Here is a 14,111-nt window from a genome sequence, read left to right as displayed (position 1 = left end):
AATAGTAAACCTTTGATGGACAGACCGCAGAGAATAACCTATATTTATACCAAATCCACCAAATAAAAGTTGGCTGCGCATAACTTACTTATAGTTTCCTTCAAGATATCAGAGTGAACTTTGTTCATTAGCTGTGTGTAAAATGCCGTGCTGAGTTGACAAATGTTTTAACATGTTGGCAGTTGTGCCACCTTTGCTTGAAATATTTCTTGACAAGAGTAACATTGTGGTGAACTGTTGCTGGTTCTCCTTAAGTCGGACTACACTTTCGATTGCTTACTTTCTCCCATTGGAACATGCAAGAACGGTGACGCCTGGTCTCTTCTTTAGACAAAAAGGGGGAATATTCCATCAGCCTCAATAAAGGTACCTTTGAGCGCAATAAAAATGAATTTGTGAATCAGAAATAGAAAGGTTGCGCTTGATTCTCATTTCTCCTTCATGCTGCTGTGATCAAATCAAACCACAAAGACCAGAAGCCGTATGAGGGATCAGGGTCAGAGCAGAGACGGCTGCAGGGACTCACAGTTCACTGTTTGGGGGAAAGAGAAAACAAAAGCCTAACCCTAACTGCTATAACAATAACAATAACAATAATAATAATAATAATAATAATAATGCAAAGAAGATTCCAGGGAAAGCTCATGAAAGCTATCTGTGTGTGTGTCTCAAAAACACATAGGAGGAGATGATTTGTCCTGGTATGAACTAAACATACTGTTTGAAAGTTGTCTAAGATAACTTTGGAATGCTGGAAGGAAATTTACATGTATTCCTTAGCAGACTCTTTTGTCCAAAGTGACTTACATGTGAGTGGAGGAAGTACCATGACCAAAATGAGGAAGTACTGTGCAGGATGGAACGGTTCTGTTTATTTAAGTGCAGTTCAATTTAGAAATCTTTAACTTCATAAATCGATTTATCTACAATATCTTAAAGCGGTGGGAATTTGTTTTATGTCTGGTCAGGTCTGTAACAACCTCTCAACTACTTCCATCAGTCAAATGCAGAACTGATAACAATCTGTGTTTTTGAAAGCTGCTTGCTGCACTCCATTTGGACTTTCAGGCTTCCACCAGACTTGCAAATTGAGTAAACAGTGACAGTTACCCTAGCAACTATTCCTGACACTTGTTATACTTAAAACACAAAACTAACTGTGCAGCCTTATGTTCTTCTTCATGAATGTGTCCTGTTCTATTAATGGTTACATTTGGGCTCACTGAGGTCAGTATAAAGGAAGGAATTCTTGTCTGTCTGTCTGTATGTGCCTCCATTATCTCGACAACCGTTCATCCGATTCTACCTCACACTGCGGGTGTGTTGCTGGGGACTCATGGACGTGCAGTGTCAAATTTGGTGCAATTTGGACACGCCACACGTGTAATAATAATAAACTCTCAGTAAACAAGCGAACAGCGAGCCGGCGGGGGGCGGGGCTTACTGTGAGAAACTGCAAGCCAGCGGGGGGCGGAGCTTCCCGTTAAAGCAACCGGCCCATTCCAAACAGTCATGTTGGGTGTGGAAATGCGATGTGTAATACAAATAAACTTTGAATAAACAAGCGAGCAGAGAGTTTATGCATAAGCACGACTTGGGTGTGTTTTCTACCCGTGAGAAAGAGTGTTGCCCCCGGTGTTTCACTTTTCCCTAACAGCCATGTTTTGAACGGGCACTACAGCAGTCAAATAAGTTAATATTTCACCACAAAGAAAGGTCCTCACATGTAGTTTTAACACACAAGTGCACAGTAGCCTGACACTGAACTGATCAGCAGCCCTGTCAGAGCTACTATTCCTGCTAATAGGATTCCACCAACCCCCAATTAAATGCCAGCATGCATCTCTCTCACACACACACACACACACATACACATACACACACACACACACACACACACACACACACACACACACACACACACACACACACACACACACACACACACACACACACACACACAGCTCACCTATCGTTGCTGACCATGTCCTTGGGTTCTTATCTGTCAAACATCCTCTGAGTTACCGTGGTAACCACCTTGTTCTCCTTTCTGTCACTCTCTTCTCTCGAACATCCCAATTGCATCCTGTCAGTTTCTCTCCCCCTGTGTGTCTCTCTCTGCTGTCTCTCCTTCCTTCCTTCCTTCCTTCCTTTCCCCCTTCCTCCTCAGTCCCCTTCATGGCTCCGCCCCTGATCTCCATCAACACCCCCCCTTTTGGAAACCTTCCCGTCCAATCATGTTGTTGGAATCAGACAAGCCTTCTCAAACCCTCCAATGGGCAGGGATAAAGAAGCAGCCATGGCAGATGGAGATGATGGTCCACGAGGCTGGGGGGTTAAAGAGGGGTTAGGAGTACTTTACACCAGGAAGCTTATTCCAGGGTCTGTTACGGGTCTCGCTGGAAAAAGAATCGCCCTGGTACTGTACATACGAGAGGTAATTCCCAAGCGCACGACTAGAGTGTTAGATGGGAACGGGGCTTCCTGGGGATGGTTGGTTACCTGTTAAGAGGACTAACTTACCCGATACTTACACCATTTCACCAGCCAACTATATGGTGAGACTTAACAAGACTTTCAGGTGATGGTTGCTTACCTGTGGAGTAAAATAATTTACCACAATTTTACTTTCCAAGTAAATGTTTGGAAAAGAAAAAAGGCAGAGACATACTTAAAAAGAAGTAGAACTTTTGGACCCAAAAGACACATTCAGAACAAAAGGAGAACAGAGTGACTCAATGATAGGAATTCTCTCTGTGTTTTTTCGGTGCAAGCCCCGGAGGTGAACTTTGTCTTTTTCTCGCTCTGAGAGCTCCCCTTGTCGCGATTGGTCCAAATGCCCTTGTGTCGTGACAGGGGGCGGACCTTCTGGGTCGACCTCCTTCTCCCTTTTTTTATTTTTTCAACATTTCAATACACCAAAGCCACAGCCGGCTCCTCTCAATGTCGCGTTGGTGCTTCTTTCACCGCCATTGTTGTTTTTCTGTTTCTCGCTCTGGAAATGGGTGCGCCCCCCCAGAGGCACGGAATGAAATTGAAAGAAATAAACTTCTTATTGAGTATTCTGACAACGGTCTTCTGGGACATGTGCCCCGGGTGGTTCTTACGTATTTTGTTCTTGTGTCTTTTAAAGTAAGCCTCCACCTTAAGACCACCAGATGATAATCAAACCTGTAGCACAGACCAACATGGGAGATACTTTGACTATTTTACCAGTGGATTAGATGTTTATGAGTTGAGGAAAGGAGCTCCAGATGATGGTTGGTTACCTGTAGAGTAGACCTACTTACCTGATGCTCACTATTGTACTCACTAAGTACATGTTTGGAATTGAATATAACAACCAGACATTGACTTGTTACCTGTAAAGTAGACTAACTTACCTGACACTCAACATACAAAAAGGACCAGAGTCATTAAATAAATGCTTAACATACTAGAAGCACAAGTGATGCAAATAATCTGCAGAATTTGCACATGACGTCCAGAGGAGTGTGTGGACCTTGAAGACTCTGCGCAAACTGTGCAGCACAAGCGCGAGGAGGGTTAAAAGTTCTTCTATTAGTTCATTCTCTTACTGGAGTCGTTGCGTCCTTGGCACAAAACCAGCGACGTTAATAAGAGACTGTAATACACTGGGGGAGCTAAACTAAACGCTTCAGTTCAAATTTACATTTATTTTATTGTTCTCATCATTTATGAAATGCAATATAAACCTCCTCAATGTTGTTACATTCACCAGGGGTGGTGTTTTATCATTTAGTTAGATGCAAAAAACAGTGACCATGAACTCAGAACTAGACATGGTTACACAAGAATAACTAAACATAAAGCATCGCTATAGGCAGGATTATAATATTGTGACCAGAAGGTTCAATTGAGATTTTAGAGGTGGGGGGGAGCATATTTTATGTATTTAACCTTAATCAAAACTATTAAAGTTATTTTTATGAAAGGAGAAACATCTGGAAAAACCTCTGTGTCATGAATGCATATTGGGTTTATATGAAGCCAGTTTAATTATCAGCACAACTAATGAGAAAAGTGTGTGTGTGTGTGTGTGTGTGTTACTCTACCTCTTTTACTGCTGCAATCTGTTGAAGGAGGAGATGCAATGTTGTTCCCACCAGACAGACCAAAACAGACCTGATTGGATAGGAACACACACTTAGACTGTATAGACATGTAGACTATATAATGTACATATCACTACAAAATAGACTATATAATGTACATATCACTACATATAGACTATAGAATGTACACATCACTACATATAGACTATAGAATGTACATATCACTACATATAGACTATAGAATGTACATATCACTACATATAGACTATAGAATGTGCATATCACTACAAAATACACTATATAGAATGCACATATCACTACATATAGACTATAGAATGTACATATGACGACATATAGACTATAGAATGTACATTTCACAACATATAGACTATATAATGTACATATCAGTACATATAGTCTCTATCGAATGTACATATCACTACATATAGACTATAGAATGTGCATATGACGACATATAGACTATAGAATGTACATATCAGTACATATAGACTATAGATTGTACATATCACTACATATAGACTTTATAGAATGTACATATCAGTACATATAGTCTCTATCGAATGTACATGTCATTACATATAGACTATATAATGTACATGTCACTACATATAGACTATATAATGTACATATCACTACACATAGACTATCATTCTCAAGTAAACATTGTTTTCAGCCCTGGTTATGACATCTATTACCTGGCCCTGCTGCAGAAAGCTAACCTCAACCCATTCAAACAGCTGGTGGCTGCTTTTAATCTGTAACTTAAGGTTCTTGTCGACAAAAAGGAACAACCACATAAGATGATCAGCCTCGTGTCATGGTGTACTTCAGGTGGGGTGGGCTGCATTGCAGGGCTTGCTCTCTTTCTTCGTTCGTTATTGGTTTTATTCTTGATTCGAAACTTCGCAACAACGGGAAGGTAGAACTACAGACAAGCTGAGTAAAACCAACTCACCGTCCGTTAATAATTCAACACCTGTCGGTGCTAAGTTTTGGATTTCCTCGTGACTTGTGGCTCTGGGTCGGTTTATCTCGGTGCAAGTCCCAGGTCTGCACGGGACACCCGGTCCGACCCACATCGGTGGACACGCTCAGATAACAGTGTCACGTAGTGATATCAAAACAATGTCATCGGGTGACAACGTCCTCCTCCGCGGCGCCGCTGGACTTGTGCACAACTGGGAAACAAACCACCGTCAGATGCGCAGACAACTGACACTAACGAGCCCCCGTCCGTCTCCCTCCTTCGGGGTGCGGGGCGTTCGCTGTCGGACCGACCCGGGAGACGCTCGACCGCTGACATGGAGCTTTTCCCGTCGGAGCGTCGGCGAAGCAGCGGCGGAGCAGCGGTGTATCAGCGGTGTATCAGCGGCGGAGCAGCGGTGTATCAGCGGTGTGTCAGCGGCGGAGCAGCGGTGTATCAGCGGTGTATCAGCGGCGGAGAAGCGGTGTATCAGCGGCGGAGCAGCGGTGTATCAGCGGCGGAGCAGCGGTGTCATTCGTGGAGTTCTGCAGGAGCAGCCGAGTCCCGACGCGAGACTGGCGAACCAACGGACCTTTCTGAACGACTCGGGCTTTGGGAGTCGCTCCGACAAGCGAGCGGGCGGGCGAGCGAGCGAATCGTCGGCCCGCAGGGGAACGGGGGACATGACCAGCCATCCACATTGAACTGGGCCGCAAGGCAGAGAAGCCCACGGCGCCAGGCCTCATTCGCGCGATTTGAACTTTGGATAATAGATCGGATCTTTTTAACCGAGTGACTCGTCGAGAACCGAATCTCACGAAAAGAATCGAACCTTTCATCATTGCCGCCGGGCCGCCTGCTGCTCGTGCGGCATTCAAGTTATACGGACGTTTGACTTTTTCCACTTCCACTGTTCAGCCCGACGTCCAGGCCGCAGAGCGGACAGGAATCACAGGAATGATTAAAAACCTCCTCATAACTGTGGTGTATCCGACCTACAAGGCATGCGAGCATTTTTTAGGGTTTCAAAATCTGAATTGAAGGTTGTAGTCATTGTGCACGCTTGTTTCCACACTAACACCAAACACGATTTTTTTTTAACTCCCGATATACGTAGCCATTCATTTACCAGTTGTGGTGTGAGTTCTGTGGTTTGAACGCTTGCGTACACGTATTGTTATATAAGCTTCCAACAATACAGAAGAGCAGAACAGGGTGAAGACGACAAATTATTTTCCCTCGTTACGCTTCGTCCCACCAGACCCGAACGCGGCATTACGGCCGTGCCGATTTCCGCATTGGTAATGATGACGTAACACACACGCACCAGAGTTTGGAGGATTTTTCTGATGATGTTGATTTTCATTATTGTTATTTTGTATTTATATTCACATTTCCTCGATTTTCAGCCCCATGAGAAAACTGTGAAAGTGTGCTTACATAGTCTGAGATTGCAGGACGTTGTTTCACTCCACAAGAACCAGGTGGTATAACAGACTAATATTATTGTTCTAACTGACTGAAGTGAAAATGGCGTCGTTTATCTCGCCATCGGCGCTCACGTGTCCAAGCGCGGGAGTTTGGAAGATCCTGTCAACCCGAACCCGAACCCGGGCCCGGGCCAGGGCCAGGGCCAGGGTCAGGGTCGTGGCCAGGGCCAGGGTCGTGGCCAGGGCCAGGGCCAGGGTCAGGGTCGTGGCCGAGGGGGGCGCTTCGGCAGGGGGCAGCAACAGAATCGCGACCACGCTGGTTATCAGAATGAACGTGTTATGCACCCTGACCACACACGGCGCTGCGGAGGGGGGGCTCCCTCGCCGAGTCGGCGCAACCGCCAAGAAATGACTCAAAGCCCCGAACCGAGCCCCCGAACCGAGCCCTTGAACCGAGCCCCCGAACCGAGCCCTTGAACCGAGCCCCCGAACCGAGCCCCCGAACCGAGCCCCGACCCTTCGCCTCACCGCCGGCTCTTCTGGCGCTTTGCATTGTGGGGCGGCATTGTAACGCTGTCGGTTCGACCAATCTGGAACGAGCGGCGGTCAACTCAGTGTCATTGCCTCCAGTTTCCGCTCGGGGACAATGTCTGATTCTACCGCCAAAACAATAACGGTTTACATGTAAGAAAATAGAAGTTTTTCATCTGGGATGTTGTGTTTTGCCCAGCCCCCATTGTACTGTAGGTGCAATGGAGGGGCTTACGTAACCTAAAGAAGCTGACTCTGTAGCTTAATGCGACGCTTTGCATTGATGCTAACTTCACACCCACATGCTAAAACAGTTAGCGTGTAATGGCTGCCTGTGGGCTGGTTTTAACAGTTCATTAGGATGTTACCACCATCCCCCTATGACGACTCGGACTATGTTTGTTGTACTTTTCTCCCTTTTTCCAGCCTCTGGGAAAATCAGTGGGAACAGTCACCAAGGCCCACCCCACCCCACCCCAGACTCATCCCACCCCACCCGTCACGTCGTAGAGATACTGTAACGCCTGTAAAAAAGAGGAGAGGGTTCAAGTGAGCAGCCCCTGTCGTCATGGAGTCTAGTGAGGCACAGGAGGAACTCTTGACTGAGTATTTGAAGGAAGCAGCTGACCTGCACTGTGGCTTAACCCCCGAGAGGTAAGAATGAGATTGGCCAAAATAAAAGACGGGGCACTCGTATGTTTAAGGAAAGTATTTCACTCCACAATTATTGTCCCCGTTATGAAGAGGTAGAGACCATTGATTAACAGCTTTCCCACAACAGTTGTTGTGGCTCGTTTATCACCGATGGCCCCGAGGGGCCGTACATCATTCATGTGGGACAACATGTTTACCATTGACTTGCTTTTAGGTCAGGAAGTGTGCACAGCAGTTGGTAGTGGACAATAACTCAACACCTTCAGTCAAGGGTTGAGAAATCCATGGCTTCATGAAACGCCATCCAAATCTGTCCTTCAGAAGTGCACAGCCAACAACTTTGTCTCAGGCAGCCCAAGCCTCCACCTCAGCTAACCAGGCAGCCCAAGCCTCCACCTCAGCTAACCAGGCAGCCCAAGCCTCCACCTCAGCTAACCAGGCAGCCCAAGCCTCCACCCCAGCTAACCAGGCAGCCCAAGCCTCCACCTCAGCTAACCAGGCAGCCCAAGCCTCCACCTCAGCTGTCTGGTTAGCTCCCCTGATGATGATTCAGAATGTTTTTTGTACTTTGCTTCCTTTTTCCAGCATGCCTAGGCGGTCCCTGCAGACATTCTGAGACAGGCTGCAATTGAAGTCGGGCTGGGAAAATCAGTGAGTGCCAAGGCTCATTCCATCTGTCAAGTCACGCTGTACAGATGCTGTAAAGCCTGTAAAACAGAGGAGAGGGCTGGAGTGAACAGCCCCATGTAGGCTTCCCTAGTAGTCAGAGAGTCTTTAGTGAGGCACAGGAGCAACTCTTAGAGTATTCCTCTCATATACCTCTCCTGAGTATTTGAAGTAAGCAGCAGATGTGTACTGTGGTTTAACCCCCCTGAGACGTAAGAATGAGATTGTGTTGTAGACAAATACAGATACCGTGTGAACGTTTGGGAGATCTAGCACGAACAACCACTGAGTTACTGATGATCAAACAAAAAGTGTCACTGCCATCCCCGCCTTACATCACTTAGCAGAGTAACAATAAGTACATTTAGTCAGTGATACTGTAGTCAGACAAAATGTATATCACAGCCAGCTTAACTTTCATTAGCAGAAAAATAAGAAATATTTTTCTGATTTCAACAAAGGTTTAGGGAGAGAGAACAAACATTTCTCCTTCAAGTACAAGAATGAAAAGGTATGAACCACACCCATGGTTAAAACACACACAGGCTAATGGCCCTAGCTGAGAGGGTGGAAAGGGCTGTACCGCAGTTTCTCTGCTTCATCTGAGTTAAAGAGGTGTGGGAAGTGTAAAAGAAGAAGCACTCCTCTGGCTACACGATTAAAGCTGATCTGCAAGACCACAGACAGACAGGAGTCAGGACTAAGCACAGGAGGTCAAACCAGCATCATCTCCTGGCGATCGTGGTTTGATTTCTGTCTTTCAGCCGCACTAAGCATGCACTGACCTGCCGTTGGCTTTACCTAAAATACTGGTGTAACTGAGTGGCATTTAAGATAAAAACACGTCTATTTTTCCATGCCAAATGCAGACTCTGTAAACAGGTCAACAATTAAAAAGCCTGCACATCCAATGAAGGCTGAGTATACTCAATCATTTGTTTAAATCATTCCGCAGTGAAAAAAAAAAGGTAAAACGAACCACGAAACCACATTCGACTGGTTTTACACACCTGTGGTATTATTGGTTTTGCACCAAATTATCTCATTTAAAACATGCATCAGACAAAATGAATCTAAGTTTGGGCTGGACTTCAGCACCCTCCTCTACGCTTAGAAAATAAAGTACAGTATTCTAACTTCAGGGATACATCATCTGGATCTTCAGTACTGCTTGTGCAATAGATAGATTATTAGAAAATGGCAATATAAGGAAAAATGCGGAAATAAACAACAACAGTTAACTGTAATCAACAACATATGACAAACTATCAAATAACACAAACATAATACAAATAAAAAAAAGGATAGAATTGACCCCAAAAATACATCAGAAAAATGTGGTCATATACAATAATTTATGGAATGAACTTAACAGTGAAACAGATCAATAAACCGAAAGAAAAGTAAAACAATTGGTAAACTAGAATAAAACTGAGGCTAAATTAGTAGAATTCTCGTACTGTGTGTGTGTGTGACTGCAGGTGGCTGAGGCTGATCGTGAACACATCTTCCCAGATTACAGCAACACCATCCAGGCATTTGTTTGTGTCCATCTCCATCAGTGTAACATTTAATCCGAACCGCAGAGGTGGAAAATTCCCCGTTCAGAAAGTGAACATCCTGCCATGTTTTCACACCTGCTGTCTAGTTAGTTGTCTTCCAATCCATACACAACATGAAGAGTCTTCCACCCTTATCCACTGTGGATATGGGTCTGATTTATGAACAAGACCTTTCACACAAATGAGTAAGAAAATGTGTGAATCAATGATAAAGAACCAGTTGTGCCTTGTGAACGTTCCCCTTTCTCGGCAGCCTTCTTGAAGTGCACGTGGTTAAACGCAGCTGAAGTTGATCACAGTAACAGTGGTGGAGGTTCACTGGGTGTGGCTGTGCTCCGTGGGCTTTCATGTCGATAACAATAGAAATGACACGGTACGCTAACAATTTTCAAATTCCGTAAGCACAATAGAAAGTGGTGTGGAGCTGGAAAGTCAAGTTGCATCGCATTCTTGTTCGATAAATGCCACAAGTTAGGGGGGAAAAAAAATAACATATATATATATATATATATATATATATATATATATATATATATATATATATATATATATATATATAGGTGCATGTTTCATTTCTGTTTAGGATTTGTACTAGTGCACTTTTCTACAGCAAACCCCTCTTCATTGCCTGAGGACCACCTCCAAAAAAAAAACCCAACACTCTACACACTGTTGGTTGTAAACTGCTGTGTGGCCTAATATTAACATATTCACAGATTTACAGATTAAAAAAGATACAAAAACAATGATTGTTGGTTGTAAACTGCTGTGTGGCCTAATATTAACATATTCACAGATTTACAGATTAAAAAAGATACAAAAACAATGAATTAATAATATAAATAAAATAATTTCGCTGCAGATCCTCTGCAATTCCTCCGAGAACCCCTAGGGGACCGCGGACCCCACATTGAGAGCCCCCACGCTACCGACCTCAAGACAGCGAGTGACCACGCCCCCTCCAGTGACGGCTGACGTGGCCCCGCCCCTGCAGCAGGTTAGGGCAGTCAGGCCACGCCCTCCGCCGAGAGGCTTCATTATGAGCTCTGCAGGTGAGCACGCACACGCACGCACCGCCGCGCTTCCCACAGACGGGTTGATTTGTTGTACGTAGGGGCGTGAGACAGGCAGGTGGGAGTCATTCTCTGTTGAGGAGCTTTAGGATGAACGTCTCGGAGCTGGAGCTTCCTCTGTTGGAATATGGCTTCGAGCGGCGCTTCGACGAGAGGAGCGCGCTGCAGTGGATGCAGCAGAACTGGTGAGAAGGATCCCACGCGGAGCTCACTTCTTTACAAGGACTGCTTTCATTTTGACACCGTGTTCATTTAGTTATAAGGACCTTTAATAAGCTTGTGAAATCATAAGGACTTTAACACAAGGTTTATTTCATCGTCAGGCCTGGTTACATTTGGTGTATTTACCTCCTAGTGTTTATTTAGTCAGAATCAGAAATACTTTCCCAGGGGGAAATCATAATATCATAATCAAAAGTACTAACTGTTTACACAGTGTTCAACTCACCTGCCTGGGTAAAAATGTCACGGGGGGGAAATCTGGGTTAGAAATTATTTTAGGAGCTCTAAGGATGGATGAGTCAGACTTAAAAACAGGTCATTAGGTGCTTGGAGGAGTGCAAGCACCTGATGACCTGTAAGTTCAGGACTTATTATTCGAGACCAATAACTCAAGGGAAGTAATGATTGAAAGTAATTTCCTGATTTAATGGGAGTGATCCTTCAATGTCCGTCTGAATCGACCCTAAATGGAAATGTGATACTTACTGTGTATTAAATGCATTTAGCTCTTTTCCTTTCTTTATTATGATTTGATTTATATTAATGTAAGTCACTTTGCGTTACATGTTGTGTATAAAATGTGCTTTACAAATAAAGGTTTCTGTTCTTGCTGAGGCAGTGAAAAGACTTTCCCCTATAATCTATATTTAACTCATTCAAGAATATCTGTGATGATGTAAGACTAATGTGATGTAATAGTGTAATGTGAAGTCACAGCAAAGGAATACAGAGTATTTTTTTGAGTAAAGTGTGGCGAACCTGGGGGGTTGCCAGGCTGCGGTCACATGCATGACGGATCATTTAGGTGTCAATTCCAAGGACGTACTAAGTCAACGTCCTCGGAACCCGAAACAACCGGTCTGAACCGAGGTTCTGCCTGTCTCTCCCTCCAGGACCAAGGCCTTCGTGTTCTGCGCTCTGTACGCGGCGCTGGTGTTCGGAGGACAGCGCTTCATGAGGGAACGACAGAAGATGAACCTCCGCCGGCCGCTGGTGCTCTGGTCCCTCAGCCTGGCACTGTTCAGGTAACACCGGGTTCTGGGAGGGACAGGCAGACGGGGCTTGGAGCAGGGAGACAGACAGACAGACAGACAGACAGACAAACAGGGCTCTTCAGGGGTTCCACGGGGTCCCCAGCAAAATGGTTACAAGCTCAACTTGGCCATTATTTATTTTCCGAGACGTAGAGAACGTCCCTTCATCACCGTTTGGATCCACTTTCACTGTTCTCTCCCGAACTAGAGCAGAGACACTTCATCCAGGATGTGATGGTGTCCTGATGGTGTCCTGATGGTGTCCTGATGGTGTCCTGATGCCACATTTGCCTCTTTTCTTCCTCCTCAGCATCGTGGGCGCTCTGCGTACGGGTTGGTGCATGTTCTGCATCCTCTCCACCAGCGGCTTCAGACAGTCCATCTGCCACCAGAGCTTCTACAACGGACCCGTCAGCAAGTTCTGGGCCTACGCCTTCGTACTGAGCAAGGCTCCTGAACTCGGTGGGTTCATGTGGACAATACTACGCCTTCGTGTGAGAACTGGGGATTAAAGGGGAAAAAATGTGTTCGATCGCTGCTTTGCTTGGAGCCAAATTCCTTGGATAAGGAAAGAAAAATGTGCAGCCAGTCAGCGATATAAGCATTCAGGGCCATGACGCGGAGCAGGTTTGCACCACTCAGTCGGCTGACTCTGGCTCAGATTATCAAGTCGATAACTGTCTCGAGTTTTTAATTTGAACTTGCGCCGTCTCTCCCTAGGCGACACGGCCTTCATCGTCCTGAGGAAGCAGCGCCTCATCTTCCTCCACTGGTACCACCACATCACCGTGCTGCTCTACTCCTGGTACTCCTACAAGGACATGGTGGCCGGCGGCGGCTGGTTCATGACCATGAACTACTCGGTGCACGCCCTGATGTACAGCTACTACGCGGCACGCGCCGCCGGCCTGCGTGTCCCGCGGCCCTTCGCCGTGGTCATCACCAGCGCGCAGATCGCCCAGATGGCCATGGGGCTGACGGTCAGCGCGCTGGTCTACCGCTGGATGCAGCAGGGAGACTGCCACTCCTACCTGGACAACATCCTGTGGGCGGCGCTCATGTACCTCAGCTACCTGGTGCTGTTCTGCCAGTTCTTCTACCAGACCTACCTCCGGGGCGGGGCACCCAAGACCACCAAGACGGACTAGGTTCTACGAAGATCCACGGAGGAGGGACCGGTCTCTGGGCGGTCAGTGACTTCTGGTTTGGGGTGGTCTTCAGCTGGGCTCTTGGGTCTGTTTGGGACTCGTTGGACGCTTTGGCCCACTTGTCTTAGTAATATTTAACTGTCTTTTCAACTTCCTTCAACCTAAACAGCGAACACTCCGGCCGACCTTCCTGGAAGAGAGCTCGATGCCTGGAACTCAAGTCCTCCATCGCCAGTTTCAGGATTTCACATTGAAGTCGCCCACATGTGGGTTTGCACCCGTTTCGAAGTTCTCTGTGCAGAGACCAGAACTCCTCTTTTTTTTTTTCCATTTTAATTTAATTTTTTTAAATATTTTTTGTGAACCTCGTGTACCTCCAGACCACTTTCCACAGCCGGTGCTCCACTCATCAGGACGCCTGGCGTCGTTCCTCGAGGACGTTGCGTAGGCGTCCTTCTCTGGTGTCCCCCGACACATTGCCTAGGACTAGAGGAATGCTTTTCACCGAGGCTCCAGGGACACTCGTCTCCCCTCCTCACGTCACGTCCAGCGACGCCTGGTTCCGGAAGCCTGGGACATTCCTTTGGGTGTGATACTGTTTTTGTTTCTTCTGAGTCATCGAAACCAGGGCTGCGTTCTGCCCAGCAGGGCAGTTCTCAACTGGTTCAACCGGAATCACGCAGGTTCCCCTGCATCTCACCACACACACCTCCGGCCGGAAGCCAACAGG

General features: G+C 46.1%; 1 protein-coding gene across 1 annotated transcript; it reads left to right on the top strand.

Annotated features, from left to right (window-relative positions):
• Nucleotides 1-11,067: 11,067 nt before the first annotated feature.
• Nucleotides 11,068-13,974, top strand: LOC307241842 (very long chain fatty acid elongase 6-like; the record flags this gene model as incomplete). Its single annotated transcript, XM_080016085.1, has 5 exons — nucleotides 11,068-11,162; nucleotides 12,093-12,224; nucleotides 12,544-12,695; nucleotides 12,954-13,422; nucleotides 13,551-13,974. The coding sequence occupies 4 exons, from the start codon at nucleotides 11,068-11,070 to the stop codon at nucleotides 13,379-13,381; spliced, it is 807 nt and encodes a 268-aa protein (XP_079872211.1). The 3' UTR covers nucleotides 13,382-13,422; nucleotides 13,551-13,974.
• Between the last annotated feature and the right edge of the window lie 137 nt (nucleotides 13,975-14,111).

Source organism: Zeus faber (genome assembly GCF_960531495.2).
Source record: "Zeus faber genome assembly, chromosome: 16".
NCBI classification, from domain to species: domain Eukaryota; kingdom Metazoa; phylum Chordata; class Actinopteri; order Zeiformes; family Zeidae; genus Zeus; species Zeus faber.
The sequence above is the reverse complement of the archived record's forward strand: the minus strand, read 5'-3'. Positions and strand labels throughout refer to the sequence as shown.